Consider the following 21134-nt stretch of genomic DNA (forward strand, 5'->3'; position numbering starts at 1 on the left):
ATTTATAACAGCAAAAGAGCATGTGGTCCAGTATGTTTCTCATCACACTCGCTACACTTTTCAAGCCCTTGAAATATTTTTGCTCTGATCTTAGTAGTACCCTGTTCTTCTCCTAGGCACTAACACTCTGTGCTTCCCCTGCCTTCTTTGTCGGTTCGGCTTCGGTATCTGATTCTCCGATACTGCCCAGTAAGCTTCGGGCCTATTAATTATCCGAGCTTGACTACTCTTCCAAAACAGTTGTTCCCCGTTAATTTCATAGCCAAGGTCCCCGACTTTTGTGTGTACTCTAGGGATCCTGCATATATATACCGTTAAATCCTGATAACCACACAACAAAGAGGCATTGGGAATGGCACGCATGTGTTTTCGTAAAATACCTTCGCTGCTTTTATTTTTGAAAAAAACACCGTGCTTGAAGCATTCCACGCTCGAAATTTTTTGAATCAATGAGCGCAAGGTTGACGGTTTTTGTCGTGGTCGTTGAAGATAGCAAATGAGACACGATAATACGAGATAATAATGAAGAAGTGGATAATAAGCTAAGTGATGGTAGTAGTAAATGCTTCTTTTCACTTTATAACATATATTATTGAAAACAAGGTGTTGCGATGCTATCGTTTTTAGTATTTATACTGTGCTGAATTCCATGACCATGATAAATAACAAACAAATGGGAAGCCCAATAATGAATGAAGAATATCTCACAGTTTAATGGAGAGTTTCTTGGCAGCACATTATGGGAACGAGTGCGAGTCGCTGCGTTTGAACAGCAGTGTCAATTAAAGTTTAAAGTCATGTTTTGCCACTGGTGGTTAAATCGAACCCGCCGCAAGCGAACTATATGGTTATCAAGCATTTGGTTACTTTTCACTCTACTTTGTTTATAAGTGGGCAAAAGGTACATTATCGTCAAGCAGCTCTTTGTTGTGTGTCGGCGAAAAATCCGGAAATCCGGAAATGTTTATGAAGCGGGTGAATATAGTAACACAAAATCTACGCATTGTGAGCACCCAATTTACGAATCTTCCTTCTTGACACCTTCTATGAGATCATTACACATAGCTTGCTTAATTACACATAGTCTGATTACGTATGCGTTCGCCTATTTGGTTAAGCGCAAGACGAATCGTTGTTCCTTTTTTGAAATTTAATTACGCGTCGATTACCATTTATGATACAGGTTGAATCGAGCAAATTCCGCGTCAAATTCTACGATCCTCGGCTGCAGGTGAGCGGGGTGGAAAAGGGTACGATTGACGATTTTCCATGTTAACTATTGTATTGCATTTCAATCCGTGTTCCAGCTAAATAATCAGCAGCGGAGAAGCTGAACGGAACTACGTTTTCCATATCAGCGGTGGTCCAGTAGTATATAAAAGAGAAGGGCAGGAAGATGAATGGAAGCTACAGAAAATACTCTTCCTTCTCTCGAGATAACCATGTCTGCTCAAGATAATACGTTCCATGGATGGGTCTGCAACGGCAAAGGTATGCGCCATTTCGTTGCTACTGTAATTGCTCTTTTCTGCATCTGGACTCTAAAGGTATTGTGTTGGCGTGTCGGCATCATTCGAACTATTTTAATATCTTTAGGCCAACCACTCGAGTGGCGCGAATTATCCTTGAAGAAGTTTGAAGATGACGACCTAGAGATCGATGTCACACACTGCGGGTACGTACATTATCAGTTGCCCGGATTTCTCTGTGATAATTGGTAGCGCTAACAGTTTTTGGTCCACGTACAGTATCTGTGGCAGTGATATCCACACTTTAGATTCGGGCTGGGGATCTACAAAGTGAGTGCAGTCTATATCGTATATCTTATGCCTATTTGATTTCAAGCTTATATTATTCTGCTTACACTCACAAATACTTTTAACTTCATACAGCTATCCTTGTGTTGTTGGCCACGAAGTAAGCCCCCCCCCCTTTATTTTTCGTATTAAAAACTCACACATATATGTAGTGGGAAAATCCTTGCTAATTGCTGTCGCTTTCTCTTAACAGATTGTTGGCGTTGTAACAAAACTCGGCAAGAACGTAACTGAATTTAAGGTTGGTGACCGCGTTGGCATTGGTGCTCAGTGCGACTCTTGTGGTGAGTGCCACGAGTGTAAGAACGGTCATGAAAATATTTGTCGTACTGGTATGACTACAACATACGATGGACGTTGGAAATGCGGCGACAAGACTTACGGTGGTTACGCCGATAAGTGGCGCGGCAACAAGAACTTTGTATTCAAGATTCCTGACGACATGTCTAACGAACTGGCTTCCACCTTTTTCTGTGCTGGTGTCACCACTTACTGGCCTTTGAAGAATCATGGCGTTAACGAACAGTCTCACATCGGTGTCATTGGCCTTGGTGGTCTTGGACACTTTACTGTAATGTGGGCCAAGGCAATGGGCGCAAAGGTCACCGTCTTTTCGAGCTCTGACCGCAAGCGTGAGGATGCTTTTGTTCTTGGCGCCGATGACTATGTAGTCTCCAGCGACAGTGAGGCCGTTCTTGCTCGCGATCGCCAGCTCTCACACTTGGTGTGCACTTCGTTTGGCAACAATTTCGACTGGTTGCAGTTCCTCAGCATGCTCGAACCCAACGGTGTCTTCATCATGGCTGCTAATCCAGAGACTCCGCTCTCTAATATTCCCGCTGGCATTCTGCTCATGCGCCAGATCTCGATTGTCGGTACCGCTATCGGCTCGCCAAAGACGATCCGCAAAATGCTCGAGTTTGCTGCCGAGAAAAACGTTAAGCCTTGGATCGAAAAATACCCCATGGAAAAGGTCGTCGACGCTATCCAAGATTTGAGAGACAACAAGGCCCGCTACAGATATGTCCTTCAGCGTAACTAAACAACAAGGAAAATACACGTTTTTGGTTTTTTTTTCTGTATATATATTTCTATAAATAAATTCTAAGGTATGTGTAAATCACTACGTCATCGGTGTTTTGTTATGTATGTCTTTTGATATATGATCTGTGCCCGCAGTTAGCAGAATTGGTACAGCGTAGCACCATGATTAGCCAGTAATATACCGGTGGTTCAGGTACGGTGGCGCGCATAATTTTCTGTATAATGTCAAAGCACGGGACACAATAGCTGCGATATTTCTGACTCTGTGTATCGTAGCTTCGCCTTTGGGTGAGTCTATGATCACAACGTAAACACAAGATATGAACTTGTCAGTTTCTGAAGGTGGAGCAATATAATACTTTAAGTGAGCGTCCGGTGGGTGTATACTGTAGGCCATCGTGGTATAACGCATTTGCAACATCAAAATTGATAAAAATAAACTTATTTAGCGATAATTGTCACTTAAAATATAACATATGACATACTGGATGGATGAAGCCGCTGTCACTACAAATTGACTTAGGTCTAAAATTATACAGATGATTGTGCTGTGAAAATGTATGATAGAAGGCTTATAAAAGACTAATATACAACACATGGATCACTATGCCTTCGTCACTGCGTATAAACATTTTAAGTTTATAGCTCTTCGGCAGCTATAATTTAACATTGAATTAGTTTTCTATGTGGCGGATCAATACAGTATAACAAACGACACATACCCCAGCCAATGACACCGCAAGCCAATCGAGCACCAGAGTTTCCGGTCAATTTTGAGTCTGGTGTATCACCTTTGCCTAAATCATCCTTTCCTTCGTGCAGGACAATACCACGTCTATTTATCATTTGCGTTACAGTGATGTGATAAAAATATATATGATCCGTTATATTCATTTGTTATTTCGCTTGAGTAAACTTTGAATACATAATGGATAAGATCTTTTGTCGGTTTACATACCCTAGAATCGAATTCTTGCCTGAAAATTCCAAAGAATCAACCGTTAAGCGAACGTGAACAGTATCATTTGCATCTGCAACTACATTGCCAAAATCGCCAACGTGCTTAACTTTGTCGGTCGGACCGCCGTGAGTATGGTTGTAAGGATTGAAATGAGGTCCAAATGATTCACAGCCTATCATCATATAATCACGGTTATTACATATTCAAATCATTCAAAAAGCTCTTCTCTTGTGCTTTAAAATGTTATATGGAATATGGACATATACCTCTGCTAAGATCTCCATATTGATGAATGTGTAAGCCATGCTCACCGGATGAGACGTTCGAAATGTTTCCGTAAACTTCAGTCTCATTGCTGCCGTCTTTTTGAGCGAACCAAATTAAGCCGACGACTGCATATGCGCCATTTCGAATATAAGCAACAGCGTTGACCATAGTAGCTATGAGGAGAGTCCAAAAAGGTATGGTTTGAAAAGTTTGAAGAAGCTGTAAGCTTTTTATATAGACGGCGGAAAGAAGCTTTGTGTGCTGTGCTGATCACGACCTATTGAGAGGCAAAGTCTTTTTATACGAGTGGAGGCAGGATGCCTTTCTCACTTTGAACGCCGTTGCTTTATCGCAGCGGCTTAGAAGTATAAATAGAGCTTAGTCGTTTCACTTCGCCACCACGTATTACGTATGTATTACATATTCAAGTGATGGTGTCACGCCTATCTATTGGAGGCTCAGACACGCAGGTGCGTCAGTGAAATTTGACTGGGTGCCGCATTTGCATTAATCCCATTTTCGGTGGAAAATGAAGGATGGTGCTCAGCCCATCGACCATTATTGCAAACAAACACAGAAACTTAAGCACCATTTCAGCTATTCTTTATACTCATTTCCTTTTCCATTTTCTCTATCATTGTCCTGCAAGTTCACTAGCAGCGACTATGAAGGGTATTGCTTAAAATGATAAAACAAGAGCGTATCTTCATGCCTTGTGAAATCGAGACGTAGGCGTCCCACTTTCTTATCGAACACATGAGAAGATCATCATCATGGCATACTCCTCTCTCCATTTTTTTACCGTTTTGCGAATGTCTTCGGTTTATGTTACAACAAGCCAATTTGCACATTGTGTAACCGTAAAAGATTTTGCAGTTGTTTTCGATGAGGCAGAGCCAAAGATGCTAGTACTTTAATTCCGGAGATGTACACAGGGGATTTCCAGCAGCCATTAACGCAAAAGAAACAGCCACTTAACAGAATTCTACAACTGCAAGAGAGACAGGCTTGGTTTTCCTTCACTAGCTTCTACGGAGAGAGGAAAACAGGTTTTGATACGATATCCTATGTATCTTTGGTATGCAATACCAGTGATAGATGGACAGGAGTAGTAGTACATACTTTTTATTTATGATATATTCAACAGGAAATCATGATTATACTGTAGATGAAGATGTAGAGTAGCATATACTGTATCTAACTTCTAGATGATCATATCGTCGTGCTGGTAGTTTACGAGAGCGTAGACTTCTGTATTACATACTAAATTTTCGCTTTTTTGTGAACACGAATTTATAAAGTCTGCCACAATCTCTAGATAATCAAATAGGAGCACGGCTGCTAACACTTAAACAATTACCCCCCTTCATCAAAATTTTGGTCCATACTGGAAGAAGAAGTCGACAGTAATTACACAGCACATGGGAACCCTTAAATATTACATAAACCTGTATGTCAATAACAAGTAAAGGATTTATTGACTAATGTATACTGTAATGACCCTGACGAAAGTGAACAGTGACGCCAAGTTTAACAAGACCTTGGTGTACACTTAACCGCGATCTTCTGGAAGATCGTTATGCCGAGCGACTCGGTATGGATCAAACTTCGGTACTAAAATACATAGTGCGTACCGGAAGACTTGCTAGAAGGCAATGCATTTCTTGGTTTTACTATAGATGAAATAGTGTCAATATTATATTCACTTTTAAAAGAAGTATAACTTCACGCTTTATTATCGCATCGTTCTTAAAGGGCGCTAATCCCGTTCATTTCCTCTTCATTGGAGGTTCTGGTACCTATAGGCAGATAGTTTAAACGATTAGAAGAGTTACTTCAGAATTGTTTCTATGTTGATCTGATTGTGGAATCGGCTGCTATGTAGACAGGATTAACCAAATATTTGATTCACTTAAAAAAGATCAGTTAATAGGCAGGGAGTTATGTAAGCCACCGATCCCTCCTATCGATAAATTACAGTATCATCAATCCATTTTCCCTGAGTGTATGAGTTTCGCTTGCTTCAGGACGACTCTTCTTATATTACTTTCTTTGTATTTACTACATATCCTAGAAGGGATTTAATGTAGAGCTGGAACATTGTCTTTCCGGCTTATCTTCTTTTGGTGTGAGTGTAGAAAATGACATCATCACCACCGTTATTCACAACATATTTGGCTCTGTTTTCACTGCTGTTGTTTGTTTTTACATCTGAAGAGTCTTCAGAAATAAGGTGTGTTCGGATAATACACAAGGACAGAAAAAATCGCGTGACACAGCTCGGTTTGTCTCCTCTCTATTTGTACCTCATCAACTTGCATAACAGCCTTAAGACTGACAAAATAGAAAAAAAAGTTGATCCAGATTCCCATTCTTGCTTGAGAATTTGTTACACAATGCATGAACCACTACGACGGCTATTTCTTACGCCGTTTTGAGAACCTGTAAATCTTATTCTCTGGTGCAGCGCGAATCCGTCGTAATCATGTCAGAGTGCCCTACACCTAGAGGCTTGGCCGAGAATGCAGGCTTGTAACGTGTTAGGTTGACTACAGTGACATTTCGACCGATCTCCTGATTGACACTTCTTTTATATAGTAACCCTGACTTTGATCTAAAACAACTTGTCCTCGATCCAGAGTAATTGTCAAAAGCGAGATGGAAGAGGGGGAAATCCCTAAACATATGAAAAGTTTTTATAATATTTAGCTCTCACTGTCGTCATATATATTTGTTAAATATACAGTTCCAATATGCATATCTGGGGATGGTTAGTTTCTGGATTTTTAACGCTGGCGGCAGTGACCTTGACCGCGCACTCGATCAAACAACATCTGTGTCACTATTATACCCCTTCGATCCAGCGCCATAAAGTCCGTGTGCTTGCATACCCGGCAGTATATTCAGCACTAGCATGGTTTTCGTACCTTCAATACAATTACGAGACAGTCATTATGTTCTTCGCCACACTGTTCGAGAGTTTTGCAGTGTACAATGTCTACATGTGTTTGGAGGCCTATCTCGAACCGTTCCGTCAAAAGTACGCTGGACAAAAGATACCTATTACAACCAAAGTGTTTGGTATTTTTAAAATTCATCTGTAAGTGCTTGTCCCGCGTAATCGAGTTCCTGTATTCGAAATCAATTAACTCTTCTATGTATGATAATATGACAGCAACTCTAAATGGGGCCTACATTTTCGAGTAATTACCAAAATCCTGGTTCTACAATACCCAGTGTGGTAAGTAAAATTTCGATAGAAAAGGGCACGCATTCTTGTCTATATTTGGATTTAATTTAACTTTTGACAACAAATGTTACTAGGAATATCATAAACTCATTGATTTCAATCATTACCCAGGTCAAAGGTATGGAACCACCTCGCCAAGTTATCTGCTGAATTCACCCTTTATGAAGCATGTTGGACAATGGGTATGCTGACAGTAGGATGCGCACATTGATTTCAGGTGTTTACTGCGACGGCCAATTCGTATTCAATGGCGCATATCTATACCTGGTCATTATCAATTTCACTTCATTGTGCATTATCCTTATGGCAATGTTCACATATCTTTCAGTGTTCAACGAAGAGTGGCACCATGGCAGGATACGTGCGCATGCCATGTTCTGGTGGTAAGTTTGCCAACCACATGAGTATCCTCTATTTACGTGGTTTATGTGGTGGTATGCTAAAGAAGTCAGTGAGGTAACGGTATTTTCTCATTGATTTCTAGCGTAAAAGCACCAATCATGATCATCTTTTACTGTGGTGATATCCTACTTGCTGGACTGGGCCATTTTGGTGTCATTCAGGATTCACGACCGCAGCACAGTGGTGGCACGTTCTGGCCAGCCGATGCAGTTAAAAACGGCTATTATGTGCTGATTATTTGTGCTGTAATGTCACTTGTGGCTATATTCATGGAACGTTACTATGGCTTGGACCCAGAAGAGTATGCGCGATACGAAGAAGATTGTACTTGGTCTGCTTATATGCATGCGTTCGCAGATGGTTATCTTGCATTCATTCCCGACTTCTTCCGCAACGTATTTTCATGTGGCGGTGATACAGTGGTATTAGCAAAGAAACGGATGGATCTTCGACAGAATCACAAGCGACGACTGTCAGAAGACGAGCGACACTTGTTGCAACCGAGCGATATGGAAACGGCTCAACCGTTGGAGGACGAAGAGAATGTGTATGCGGCATTAGGGCAGCGCCGAATATCGATGGATGATGACGACGAAGATGATGGCCGGCTCAATGCATCAAGTGTACCCTTGAAACGTTTAGGTATATCATCATCGGCCAAGAGTGATGATCCCATACCGACCATTTCTATGCCTCCAGCGCCACGAAAATCGCGTATGATCAATCACAACGATCCAGTAGCTGTTGTATCTACCACTGGGTCTTCACATTTCCAGCCGCATGAAATAAGTAGGGCTCCTAATTTCTAGACTGTTTTCATCATCCACTGCACCATCTGTATAACCCTGTATAAATACGTCTTTTGATACCATCGACTTTGGCATATGTACATGAGATGTATAACGTAATCCAGCGAAACATTTGGAAACAAAATGAATATTTCGGAACGGAGTTTAGCTTTGGCCGTCGGGTTACTCTGCTTGAAAGCTAATAGCGGAATCCTGGGTGCAACAACAACCTTGTTTCTTTACTTCTTCCTTTTCCCCCTCGCCCCTTGTCAACCCTTTTCTGTGTTTTACGCCACTCGATTGTTTCGGAAAGGGGTTACTCGGACCAAATAAAACCATGAATCACTCTTTTCTTGTCCACATTTCCAAAAAGATCACCCGATCGCAACTTAACAATGCCCTGGCCTCACAGTTGCCATCCATGTCGTCGACGACGACCTCTTCTGGCGCACGATCTTTCTCGACTGCCGCCACAAGACCTGCCGTTACCATGTTAGCATCCGAGTCAGTACGTCAGTCTTTGTACAACCGAGGATCTTCGGTCTTTGTTGCACTGCAACCTATTCGCAGCGCAGCAGCAGTAAAGCGACACATGAGCACCCTGCACTTGCGAGAACAGGACCCGACCAACAATGACTCGCTCGGTGATGCTGCTGGAGGAGGAGGAGAAGGCGGTGCAGCAGCAGGCGGCAGTAGCAACAACAACGGCAACGGTGAGAATAATGGAGACGGTGATGACAAATCAGCGCGACGCGCGTTCAACGTGATTGACAATCAACTGCAAAAGCCGACTGTACCCGATGTGTACCCTCAAGTACTCGCCGTTCCCATCGCGCGTCGACCCTTGTTTCCTGGTTTCTACAAGGCTGTTGTCATCAAGGACCCCAATGTTACCGGTGCGATTAAGGACCTGTTGAAACGTGGCCAGCCCTATGTCGGTGCGTTCTTGCTCAAGGATGAAAATGTTGACGTCGATACTATCACCAATTTGGATCAAGTGCACAAGGTCGGTGTATTTGCGCAAATCACCAGTGTGTTTCCGGCCAATTCCAAAAATAAGGAAGAGGGCGATGGTGGGTTGACAGCTGTACTGTATCCACACCGACGTATTCAAATTACGGACCTTATAAATACGACGGGCAAGCCTGTAGAAGCTGCAGTGGAAGAAGTTAAGGCCGAGGAACAGGAACTTGCTGTCAAGGAAGCAGAAACTGTGGCAAAGGAAGCAGAGGCAGTAACTGAACGTGCACAAGGTAAATAGTTGGTTCTGGAGAGGGGTGTGGGATGTACAGAAGATGTTTGTTGGATGTATATTAAGCCGAGAACTTCGTAATCACCAGAAGAGTCGAATACCGCTGCTGAAACTGAAAAGGAACCACAATATGCTACGTCGTTTCTGGCCAACGAGCACGCTGTATCACTTGTCAACGTCGAAAATATGATTGATCCACCATACGACAAAAAGGATCCGATGATCCGCGCTGTCACTTCCGAGATTGTTTCTGTGTTCAAGGAAATTGCATCACTCAACCCGCTCTTCCGTGATCAGATTGCCAGCTTCTCCATGTCGCAATCAGCTGGCAATGTTTTTGAAGAGCCTGCCAAGCTGGCCGATTTTGCTGCTGCCGTGTCCACTGGCGAACCACTCGAATTGCAAGAAGTCATGGAAACGCTGCCTGTCGAAGATCGTCTACAAAAGGCACTTATCGTGCTCAAGAAGGAGCTGATGAACGCCCAACTGCAAAACAAGATTTCCAAGGATGTGGAAAGCAAGATCGCTAAGCGTCAGCGCGAATACTACTTGATGGAACAGCTTAAGGGTATCAAGAAGGAATTGGGTTTGGAGAGCGATGGCAAGGACAAGCTTGTGGAAGGATTTAAGGAGAAAGCTGGCAAGTTGGTGATGCCCGAGGGAGTGCGCAAGGTCTTTGACGAAGAAGTCAACAAGTTAGCACACCTCGAACCTGCTGCATCCGAGTTCAATGTGACTCGCAACTACCTTGACTGGCTTACTCAGGTTCCATGGGGTCAACGCTCGCGTGAAAACTACAACGTCAGCCACGCTAAGACTGTGTTGGATGAAGATCATTATGGTCTTCAGGATGTCAAGGAGCGTATCCTCGAATTTATTGCTGTCGGGAAGCTGCGTGGCACTGTCGAAGGCAAGATTTTGTGCTTGTCAGGTCCTCCTGGTGTTGGGAAAACCTCGATTGGAAAGAGTATTGCACGCGCTTTGGATCGAGAGTTTTATCGATTTTCTGTTGGTGGTTTGACAGACGTGGCTGAAATCAAGGGTCATCGACGAACCTATGTTGGTGCCATGCCGGGCAAGGTTATCCAGGCTCTGAAGAAGGTTAAGACCGAGAACCCGCTGATTCTTATTGATGAAATTGACAAGATCGGTCGTGGTCACCAAGGCGATCCCTCTTCCGCACTGCTCGAGTTACTGGATCCAGAACAGAATAGCAGTTTCTTGGACCATTACATGGATGTCCCTGTTGATCTTTCCAAGGTTTTGTTTGTATGTACTGCCAATGTGCTTGATACCATTCCTGGACCCTTGCTGGATCGTATGGAAGTGATCCAATTATCGGGTTATGTCGCTGAAGAAAAGGCTGCAATTGCATCCAAATATTTGGCACCAAGCGCACGCATTGCCTCTGGCTTGGAAAATGTCAACGTAAATCTTTCTCCTGAAGCCGTGGATGCATTGATTCGAAACTACTGCCGTGAAAGTGGTGTCAGAAACCTCAAAAAACACATTGACAAGGTTTTCCGCAAAGCTGGTTACCAGGTCGTGGAAAAGGTCGCTGCATTGCAGATTGATGAAGATGTCAAGGTAGAAGAAAAGAAGGAACCGGTTACAGAAAATGCCGCTGCTGGTGCCGAAAGCACGTCGGTAGATAAAACAGAACACAAAGAAGAACACAAGCCTTTGTCCGTACCTGAAGACATCAAGGTCGATATCACCGCCGATAATTTGAAGGATTATGTCGGCCCACCTGTTTTCCAATCTGACCGTATCTACGAGACTACGCCTCCTGGTGTCATTATGGGTCTGGCATGGACAAGCATGGGTGGCTCGTCGTTGTATATTGAATCTGTGCTCGAGTCTTCATTAACACCAAAGTCGACGCCAAACCTGTCCAAGACCGGTCAGCTGGGCGACGTGATGAAGGAATCCACAAGCATCGCATATACCTACGCCAAGTCGCTCATGGCAACACGCTTCCCCAAGAACAAGTTCTTTGAAAAGGCACGCCTGCATCTCCATTGCCCTGCCGGTGCAGTACCCAAGGATGGTAAGCTTCGCGAAAACTTGTTATTTATCTGAGTTCTATGGAAACATAAGGCTAAAAACGTCAATCCGGCGAAACAAATCATAGGACCTTCTGCTGGTGTCACCATGGTTACTTCGCTGGTTTCTCTAGCCTTAAACAAGTCAGTGAGCCCCAACATTGCGATGACGGGTGAACTCACTGTCACTGGTCGCGTGCTCAAGATTGGTGGTTTGAAAGAAAAGACGATTGCCGCAAAGCGATCCAAGATTGATACCATTTTATTCCCCAAGGACAACCTTTCTGACTGGGAAGAGCTTGCAGATCATATCAAGGAAGGCATGACGGGCATTCCAGTCGAGTACTATGAAGACGTATTTAAAGTTTGTTTTCCAGATGTTTCCAAGGACAAGGCTGAGAACGTCTGGGCCCATGTGCTGAAACCTGAAAATGAAGAAACATCCACCACCTCCTCATCCTCCTAGATCTCTTTCAAATAATAGAACGATAGAAAAAAAACCAGATCAGCCCTCGATTCTAATAGTAGTTCTGATAGTTACATGTATATTGTTTCCTCCCCTCCCCCCTCTCTGTTTGTACTATTTTCCATAATGTGCTTGTAAAAAGTCCACTCTGCTCCCGAATTTATAAAGAAATGTTGGTTGTACCACATAAAAAAATGCCGAGTTATGTCATTTGTGCGATTGACAGAAGTTTGGGCTTGACAATACCGCTATATATTCTTAGAGTCTTTATTTAGGCAAAATAATCATTAAGTGCAATATAGCTCGAACACCTATTGAGTGTGCATGAAGCACTAGTTGGCTAGAAGACAGTGGTGACGCTGGAAAGCCTTAAAAAGTATCTTTTTGCTAATGTGTGTGTTGCATAAATTGATAGCAGATCTAACTAAAAAAAGATATTCTAATACCGTCTTTGTTAAATAAAAAGCGGTATTAAAGCGCACTTCTCTTTTTGATGTTTATCAAACGGCCCTTCTTCCTGTGAAGTAGATCAAGCGCACTCAAGTATTGAACAACTAAGATACCATTGGTCATGCATCTTTTATATACACATCACCGACAGATACTATAGACACATACACAACAAAATTTACTCTAGATCGAACGTCCCATATTCAATTGTCTTTTTTACAGCCTAAACATCACGTACATCAAAATGATACAGTACCGTATCAAAGGATAATTTAAGTAAAGCAGCAAAAGTCTACTATACTTTTCATTCTTCACATAATGGCGGCCATTCAGCATCAGGCTCGTTCTGGTACCGGTCAAAATTATCCTTAAAGTATGTCCAGCTAGAAACGCTTTTGGAATTGGGATCATAAGAACTGGGAGCGTGACTATATGCTGTCACTCTATTCTCGATCTCGCTGCGTAAGATTGGGCTGATAAGTTCTTTGTATGTCGAGCCTTGAGGCAATTTGTGTCCTGTGCAATGATATACTAGGTATCCTTGCTTGTCACCCATTTTCATGAATGGTGCAAAGTGGGAGACCCGTGTCCAGTGAACTTCGGCATGATCGATAGCACCTTGCTCATTTTCGACTTGAGCAGTAGGGCAGGTGAAAGTGAACAACTCGCCAGCTTTAATTTAGCCATCAAGTCAGTAACGTTTGCTATCATTTAATTGTTCATGTGTTTTATTATAAAGGTTTAAATCTTACCTTGATACATTTGGCGTGAGTCATAGGAAGCAAATTTGGGGTCGTCAGCCAAAGGATTCTTGTAGAATAATGGTATCTCAGTCATCAATTTAGTGGTGCCCGAAAAAGGGTTCTTGCGAACATCCAAGGGAATAAATGTCGGCAAAGCCATCTGTACCGGATCATTGGCAATGTGTACCACTAGACAAAAAAGAAGCGAAGCAAGTATCACTTGGTTAGATTATAAGAGCAAGTGATTGTAGGTAAACATGTATCCACATATAAGAATCGAAGCCAACCTGGTACACGTTCTCCAGTCCATGGGTTCTCCCAATGAGTCAGCTTTTCGTGTGTCTTTGGGTCCAAGTAGTAAGTCAGTTCTCGTGTTGTTGCCAACAACTTGTTGTCCGCGATATGGGCTTTGCCGACGTTCATACCAACACAGTGAAAAATCTTTTTTGGTTGTTCGCCGGGAATGAACACGCTATGAATTACAATTCAGAATTTTATCAAGTTTTGTTTTACCATGTTATGGTGAAAAAAAACAGAGAAAAAGGGAGAGATTGAAAAGTTAGAAATGACAACACGGTATAGGCTTTAACGCAAATCTCAGTAGCTTACAATACTGAGCCTTCCCATTCGTAAAAGGTGTCGGCTTCTGGGTCATTAGAGTAGCGAAGACGAAGAAGTAGATCTGTTGAGGGGAACACGGGTTGCGATTGTAAATACTATTAATAAGTAGTGATAGAATATGTTCTTGCTTTTCCTTACTGCTCATTGTTGTGAGTTGGTGTTGTGAATTTCTAAGGAACGACAGTACCACGCGGCGGCATAGCAGTAAATATTTCGGAACCATGGGTGCACTAGGTTGCATCATGCATATGATAATAAAGCCGTCGCGCCAAAAATCATAATACTGTAGTAGCAAAAGGTGGACAATTCTATACCTGAAAGCATACTGCTGTTCATTGAAATTAACCTTACGCTAATCTAGCATACTATTCTAAGCACTGAATATCATCAGCGGTTGATCGAACCCGCAGCAAGCACTAAGTAGCACGCGCACACATAATCCAGCTATATGCTTTACCTTTTGAAAGCCATACCTAAACTTACCATTGTCGGGCTTGAAGCAAGAAGATGAAGCGAGAGAAAGCATAGAAAGTATAGAAAGCTAGAGGAGATGACATTAACAAAGATGATGAAGACGCTCGACTGCGAGTGATCATTGCTAGTATCGTCATCTTTCTTGACATACACATATTCTTAATAAAATGACACTTTATATCGTCTATTGTTGTTGTTGTTGCTATTACTGTCCTCGTCTTTTTAGACGACAGGGCGCAGCGCGGCCAGAGAGCTACTAAAGGAAGGATGTAGAAATAGAAAAGGTGTTAATAAACTCTGAGCCATCATCACCACGACCCTCTTATTTGACACACACACACACGCACACACATCATGCATACAACCATATATGACATCATGTGTTTCAATCTTATTAAAGATACTGAGAATAATGACGATAAAGAAAGTAAAATGGATGGATGGCGCGATGCGAGCGTTTCGTATGACTATCATTCTTGTTTATATGAATCAGACTCGTTGATTCAAAAAAGCGTGAATAATCTGTTGTCCAGTAGAAAGCTGATCTAAAGTGATGAGGACAAAACTACGGAAGAGCAATGATGCATGTCTCATGCAACAGTGCAGAAACTGAGAGATCATTTTTAACGAGCGATTATATTTTATATACTCGATGGAACACCGTTAGCTAGTATTTAAAAGGCAACGATATCGGTATCAGTTATAGCTGCGGATCTGCTTTACATGTTGTACGCTTTATTGATGGACTTATGTGAGCCACGTTTTGGAAGGGAAGCAACAAGTGGACAGTGTCGTTTGGAAGGAAAAAAACTGACGGGAACCAATTTTATTTTTCTGATCGGCTGTCTGAAGTAGGTCCTCTTTCAAAGCAATCTTTCGCTATCATCTACTGTCAAAGACGCATGATATTAGATGATTGGCGTGGATGCTTTTCAAATTCGCATATTCGAAGCCCATAGTCTCTACTTACCAAAAGTCAAGTATCATAAAATCAAGGATTCACAATGGCTATATCATGCATTTGTTTAGAGCGGCGTAATAGAACGAAGTTAGGTCCAAGTCAACGGTTGGAAAACAAGTATGTACTACGTGGAAACCTCATCATCTTTGAAGTTAGTACGGTGTAATCTAATACTACATATTTCATCGCTAGCTTCTAAGGATCACCTCACCCGAGGTCATCGTATAACGTGTCATCAAGCCCTTTAGAATGGATTAATAGATATGTACCAAAGAGACCGTATAACTTTACAGCGTAAAAGTTCTACCAACGATGGTGAAAAATTAGGCTGGGAATATTTTTCAACGTTATGCAGTAAGCAGATTTCGTCGATAGCTTTTTTCCCGCGCACTTTATTTTCACAGAATAAAATGCTTATACTACTTGCATTATTCCAACTACCATAAATTTTGCTTCTAGCACGTGCTGATGAAGGGTTATCCAACAAGCAATGTGATGGTTGTATGATCTTGATCCTTGACGAATAAAAGATGAAGAAGCAAGTAATAGACTGTATTCCAGCTAGTGCAAGCGCGTTGTATAACAGAACAGCACAGTAAACTGTTGACAATTCCCGTAATTTTACTCGTCAACGAGTCAGTGTACCGCTTAAATTGGTCAAGAGAAGAGGAAGCAGGTTATATATATCTCAGTTGGTGCAAGCGCGTAGTAGTATAGCAGAAATTACTGTACACAATGATCTATTGACACTACACTTAATTTTATTCAGCAAGGAGTCAGTGTACCGAAAGAGAGAATGCGAGGAACCGACGTCTTTATACATAAAAACCGCGATCTGCACTACCAATAACAGGAGCAAGAAGACTACCGAAATGAAGGTCTCGTAACATTACTATTCCTGGGTACATGTTGCAATAATCACCAAGAGAGTTATAACTATTATTGCAAATCCTGTATACTATTGTCTGCCAGGCGTCTAGTATAAGTTTCTAGCATATGGTTGCTTCTTTTGAATATGGCTATTAGGAGTAATCATGCGGAAACATAAGAAATCTGACCTCCGGGATATAGAAATTGGGATTATATAAACAGGAACCATTCAGGTCCGCCAATTTCATTTAGACCGTTTTCTAAGCTTGTGCACTGTCTGTGTCCCAGTAATACATGTTTAACTAGACACACCCAACAAAAAGAAAACATACTGTATCTTCCTTCTTTTTCTTTTACATTTCATCTATCTCTCTTTACGCTATCGCGGGTCATGCAAAGTTTATGCCAAGTTGGAATGAAAAATAAGGCGAATAATTCTCCTGTGAGAAATCTTTTTGATGGAAAATCGATACAGCGTGGTAAATAGAAAAACCCAAAATTTTGAGATGTACACGAATTTTAGTTAAAGCGGGTGGTCAAATTGGTTAATGTGCAAGGGGGGGGGAGAGAAGCTGTATCACCCTAGCTTCCCATGGAGCTTCTGACATAGTAAGCACGGTACAATCTGACGCATATATAAGAGAAAAATTCACACCAGATATATTCTGTCTTTCTTGCTTTTCCCCAAATGTCTAACGATAACCGTAAACCCACTATTGCTATTATTGGTGGAGGGTAAGAATTTCAGTAGTTACATCTCTTTGAAGGAGATAAGCATAAGGCAACGACATCATTCAACGTCGAAGTTTTCATTCGTTCTGTTGTCAGCAAGAAAAAACAACGCTTATTCAGGTCCAAAAGGTACCCGACGTATGCTGACAAATGTGAACTACACATGTGTTTAGGTTCAGTGGAATATTTTCTGCTATCCGAGTCAAAAAAGAGCTTGGTATTCAACCCCACATCTTTGAAGGATCAAAGGACTTCGGCGGAACTTGGCATTTAAACACGTAAGGGTCAATCATTTAAAAAACGGGTTTATGGCAGCGGTAAAATAAACGAAAATTTTATAATGCAGATATCCAGGTTGTGCCTGTGATGTTCCTTCTCACTTGTACTCATTGAGCACCGACTTAAACCCCTGTAAGTCGAGAAGATACGTCGATTGAAAGCCAGTATGCAGATAAATTCGTTTCCGACTTATTCACTTATTACGAATCATTCATTCTTTAGACTGGTCGAAGAAGTACAGTCCTCAGAGTGAAATCCATGACTATATGCGAGGCCTTGTCGACAAGTATGATCTCCGCAGCAACGCTACGACAAATTGCGAAGTTGTCAAAGCAACCTGGTTAGATGATGAGCGTAGATGGAAGCTGGATTATCGTAATCGTCTTGATCCTGAGCACGAGCTACAAACTGTGTATTACGATGTGGTGTAAGTTTACCTGTTATCTATCAGTACTAATGATAAATGTATTATGCCCAAAAAGAAAAAAAACCCACTTTGAAATGGTTTGTGTATTTGTTAGGTTCGTAGCAATTGGCTCTATCAGAGTCCCCAAAGTTCCAGAACAATTCAAGGCTTTCGAAGGAACAGTTGTCCACACCGCCATGTGGGATTCTTCGATTGATTTTACGGGAAAGAAGGTTGCCGTCATCGGTAGTGGTGCGAGTGCTGTTCAAGCCGTTCCTGAATTGTCAAAGGTTGCCTCAAAATTGCATAATTATCAGCGCACCGCCATCTGGTGCCGTCCTCGCGGTCAATATGCTTACTCGGCCTTGACCAAGTTCTTGTTCCGTTGGTGCCCATTGTTGATGAAACTTTATCGCCTCAAATTCTATCTCATAGTAAGTCGTCAAGTGCAACAAGAATGGAGAAGAAAATGCTCCGCGCTAGTAGCTCCATCAGATAAATAAATCTCACTCCGATTTATCCACATAGCTCGAGCTTAATTATGTTATCTTCGGATATTTCAAGAGCTTAATTGCTCGCATGGTATCACGATCACTTGTAAATGCCATGAAGAAGCGCATTTTGAAGCAAGGCCGACCTGACCTCGTAAAGAAGCTTATCCCCGATTATGCCGCTGGGTGCAAACGCATTGCTGTCACTGATGATTATCTCGAAGCATTATGCCGTGATAACGTGGTCGTAGAAAAAAGTAGCATCACAGAGGTCCATGGTCGCACAATTGTTACGGCGGACGGAAACAAGGAAGAATACGATATCTTGGTCTTGGCTACAGGTTATGATGTCCAGGGCTTCCTTGGTAACTTGACTGGTAAGTTTTTCTCTTCGCTGTACTTCGTTTCATACCATAAAAAGCAAATCAGTCGCTTATTAGTAAGTAATTTGCGATACATAATAGTTCAAGGCAAGCATAAGCAAACATTGAACGACTCGTGGCAAGATGCTTTCCCCGAAATGTACAAGACCACCTGCATTAATGGATACCCGAACATGTTCATTATTCTTGGTCCCTCGAGTATTTTGGGCCATAACAGTGTCTTGACTATGACCGAAACTCAAGTTAATTATATCGTGCAAGGCTTAAAATTGATGGTCAAGGAGAACCTTGTTGCTTTCGATCCAACCAAGAAGGCTCAAGACAAGTTTGTTGCTCAGCTCAAGGATGATCTTGAAAATACAGTGTGGAAGAAAGGAGGTAAGGATTGTTATATATCTACTATATTAAAAATCTGTTTTTCATTAATATTTTTATCATAAGGTTGCAATTCATGGTATGTGAACAAAGAAGGCGATGTCACCGCCAATTGGTCGAGTACAGTGACCCGTTTCTGGATCAAATTGCGTAAATTCAAGAATTTTGATGATTTCAACATTTACAAAGAATAAACAGACAAAGATTATATTGTTTTATGGCCTATTATTACTACCACTAGTAGTACCAGCACCGTCATTACTACTGCTACCAACAGGTGCAGGTGTACTAAGCATTATCTCCACTGCTCGATTCATATTGTTGTGACCTGCCGAAAAGGCACGCATGATAGTTTCTCGTGGATGATCGGGAAACATACTCATCAGTATTTGGACGTCTTCTTCGGGCGGAGGCTGGACTTCCGCTGATGCACCACGACCTGTTAAGGTGTCAATGTATTCCTAAGTAGTTCATATGTGATATTTAGCTCGCTAGATTCAGCATTTTCCCTTTTTTTCTAGGCGGTTCCAATCATGCTACATTTTCTGCTGCTGTATTACCCTGACATCAGCTGTGTTTGTAGCTCGAGCACGGGCATTGTTGGTGCCAGCATTAGATCGCCGATTCCGTAAATTCGCTGCAGTAGTTAAGATTTCGGACGACCTAGCTGTTGTTGGCATGGTTGTTGATGACCGAGGAATAGGTCCAGATGCAAGTGAAGCGTCAGATACTCGAGAAGCAGCGTTTCGAACATATCTAGGAAACCGCCATTTCTTTACATTCCCCACGTCGGATCGATACAAGGCACCTGCCATCATTCCACAGATACATGGTACAATTGTTGCAAAAGATTGAGAAATCATCATCTTAAAGAATCAAAGCGTTGTCCATGTTTAGCTTTCGTTCCTTTCCTGATTTCCTACATAGCTTTTTTTACTTGTTGTATTACCTGAAGCGCTGGTGCATAAAGGAACATTTTGTCATTCAAAGTAGCTCCGAATATCCGGAAGCGGTAGGTGGCAGGAATAATGCGATGATATTGGTATAACATGGAAAAGACCAAAGCATAACTATGTTTATAATTCAATTCGAACAAACAAATTGAGTATCAACCTTCTCCCCGCTTAAGTAATACAGATGCAGGAAAGACATTCTTGTACTTTATATCACTTACGGCCCTCCTGGTATCCGTCGGAATCCCAGTTTCGCACCTGACACTAATGCACCGAGTTCAAGGAACGTTGAAACCCATAATGTGATAAACAAAAATGCCTATACATTATAGGTACCAAAAACTTCAATATATTGACGACGGGCAGACAGTAAATTGACCAGGAAACAAAGGAATGTGCTTACTGCATATTTCGCGCTGCCGTACTGCCGTTCAATAATACGCATAGAGTAAATTATGAGTAAGCCGAAGAACAATTCACCCGAGTTTGTGAATGCGCAATGGGATGTAAGTAGTCGCCAGAACTATATCAGTAATTGTTAGCCAGATTATAGCTCTCTCTCTTTCATTCAAAAGTTACACGATGTAAATATAATACCTGGTGGTGAAGGGTGACATGAGGACTGAGCTGTAGATGGAAAATGGGCTTCAAATCGAGAATGGAGGCAAGGACAGAGCAGGTTCCCACAAACAGAATGAGGAGCTTAGTGGTGGGTACATTGTAAAACCCTGAATGGCACAAGCAACAAGTTTACGAGAACTATTTAAGTTTTCTTTTTATGTACGTAAGCAGTGGGTTATATAATATATACCTGAAGGTCCGGCTGTTTGCATAGTGAGGGAAAGCACAGTTCAGCGTTCAAAAATGAAAATGCGCGGATCAGCTATTGTGACTTTTTAAGGTTTTGAGAGCCTTATTGAGTGTACGTATATCTTGTTGCGTAGCAAAATAATAATCGTATCTGTCATGTTTTTTTCTGTATTTATCAATAATAACGCTATTTCACGCAAGAATAATCCTTTGATACATTGGTAAGTGTGTTGATGAGATAGGTTTCTATGTATAACGTCCACCATTAAAAACGACCAGCGCCCCTCACTCGGC

The 21134-nt window shown here is 41.9% G+C and overlaps 7 protein-coding genes across 7 annotated transcripts; 4 read left to right on the forward strand and 3 right to left on the reverse strand.

Moving 5' to 3' along the window:
* Positions 1 to 1442: 1442 nt before the first annotated feature.
* Positions 1443 to 2859, forward strand: BDB00DRAFT_881106 (chaperonin 10-like protein; the record flags this gene model as incomplete). The annotated part of the gene is made up of 5 exons (XM_053128056.1): positions 1443 to 1491; positions 1597 to 1675; positions 1749 to 1799; positions 1893 to 1917; positions 2011 to 2859. 5 exons carry the CDS (start codon positions 1443 to 1445, stop codon positions 2857 to 2859), a joined length of 1053 nt encoding a protein of 350 aa, XP_052984836.1.
* Positions 2860 to 3287: 428 nt separating this feature from the next.
* Positions 3288 to 4366, reverse strand: BDB00DRAFT_798514 (superoxide dismutase 1, soluble). Its single transcript, XM_053121621.1, has 4 exons — positions 4089 to 4366; positions 3820 to 3994; positions 3584 to 3696; positions 3288 to 3517 (listed from the first exon to the last, which is right to left on the reverse strand). The coding sequence occupies exons 1-4, from the start codon at positions 4255 to 4257 to the stop codon at positions 3501 to 3503; spliced, it is 474 nt and encodes a 157-aa protein (XP_052984837.1). The 5' UTR covers positions 4258 to 4366; the 3' UTR covers positions 3288 to 3500.
* Positions 4367 to 6574: 2208 nt separating this feature from the next.
* On the forward strand, positions 6575 to 8550 carry BDB00DRAFT_867208 (organic solute transporter Ostalpha-domain-containing protein; the record flags this gene model as incomplete). The annotated part of the gene is made up of 7 exons (XM_053126318.1): positions 6575 to 6621; positions 6688 to 6729; positions 6836 to 7189; positions 7265 to 7330; positions 7414 to 7457; positions 7557 to 7722; positions 7824 to 8550. The coding sequence occupies 7 exons, from the start codon at positions 6575 to 6577 to the stop codon at positions 8548 to 8550; spliced, it is 1446 nt and encodes a 481-aa protein (XP_052984838.1).
* A 571-nt stretch (positions 8551 to 9121) lies between these two features.
* On the forward strand, positions 9122 to 12292 carry BDB00DRAFT_754283 (Lon protease C-terminal proteolytic domain-containing protein; the record flags this gene model as incomplete). The annotated part of the gene is made up of 3 exons (XM_053118750.1): positions 9122 to 9773; positions 9873 to 11831; positions 11916 to 12292. The coding sequence occupies 3 exons, from the start codon at positions 9122 to 9124 to the stop codon at positions 12290 to 12292; spliced, it is 2988 nt and encodes a 995-aa protein (XP_052984839.1).
* Positions 12293 to 12857: 565 nt separating this feature from the next.
* BDB00DRAFT_798528 (uncharacterized protein) lies at positions 12858 to 14352 on the reverse strand (the record flags this gene model as incomplete). The annotated part of the gene is made up of 5 exons (XM_053121622.1): positions 12858 to 13414; positions 13495 to 13674; positions 13773 to 13957; positions 14095 to 14167; positions 14245 to 14352. Coding segments are annotated over 5 exons (914 nt in total), but the record flags the coding sequence as incomplete, so codon positions are not given.
* Positions 14353 to 17096: 2744 nt separating this feature from the next.
* On the forward strand, positions 17097 to 19442 carry BDB00DRAFT_907917 (flavin-binding monooxygenase-like protein; the record flags this gene model as incomplete). Its single annotated transcript, XM_053128620.1, has 8 exons — positions 17097 to 17146; positions 17317 to 17421; positions 17490 to 17554; positions 17645 to 17849; positions 17944 to 18274; positions 18393 to 18696; positions 18784 to 19080; positions 19144 to 19442. 8 exons carry the CDS (start codon positions 17100 to 17102, stop codon positions 19269 to 19271), a joined length of 1482 nt encoding a protein of 493 aa, XP_052984841.1. The 3' UTR covers positions 19272 to 19442.
* Positions 19262 to 21001, reverse strand: BDB00DRAFT_391450 (uncharacterized protein). Its single transcript, XM_053117203.1, has 7 exons — positions 20842 to 21001; positions 20628 to 20758; positions 20434 to 20553; positions 20252 to 20349; positions 20027 to 20147; positions 19638 to 19943; positions 19262 to 19538 (listed from the first exon to the last, which is right to left on the reverse strand). The coding sequence occupies exons 1-7, from the start codon at positions 20861 to 20863 to the stop codon at positions 19293 to 19295; spliced, it is 1044 nt and encodes a 347-aa protein (XP_052984842.1). The 5' UTR covers positions 20864 to 21001; the 3' UTR covers positions 19262 to 19292.
* Positions 21002 to 21134: the final 133 nt, after the last annotated feature.

The sequence above is a fragment of the Zychaea mexicana genome (genome assembly GCF_025766255.1).
Source record: "Zychaea mexicana strain RSA 1403 chromosome Unknown BDB00scaffold_4, whole genome shotgun sequence".
Classification (NCBI taxonomy): domain Eukaryota; kingdom Fungi; phylum Mucoromycota; class Mucoromycetes; order Mucorales; family Lichtheimiaceae; genus Zychaea; species Zychaea mexicana.

Excerpts from the sequence above, each read along its gene's own strand:
- BDB00DRAFT_798514 (XM_053121621.1), bottom strand. The coding sequence starts at position 4,257 with ATGGTCAACGCTGTTGCTTATATTCGAAATGGCGCATATGCAGTCGTC. Across the intron at positions 3,995-4,088 it reads ATATGGAGATCTTAGCAGAG|GCTGTGAATCATTTGGACCT; the intron begins GTATATGTCCAT and ends ATATGATGATAG. Across the intron at positions 3,697-3,819 it reads GGCAAGAATTCGATTCTAGG|ACGTGGTATTGTCCTGCACG; the intron begins GTATGTAAACCG and ends AATGATAAATAG.
- BDB00DRAFT_391450 (XM_053117203.1), bottom strand. The coding sequence starts at position 20,863 with ATGCAAACAGCCGGACCTTCAG. Across the intron at positions 20,554-20,627 it reads ATGTCACCCTTCACCACCAG|TTCTGGCGACTACTTACATC; the intron begins GTATTATATTTA and ends TTACTGATATAG. Across the intron at positions 19,944-20,026 it reads TTTATGCACCAGCGCTTCAG|ATGATGATTTCTCAATCTTT; the intron begins GTAATACAACAA and ends TGATTCTTTAAG.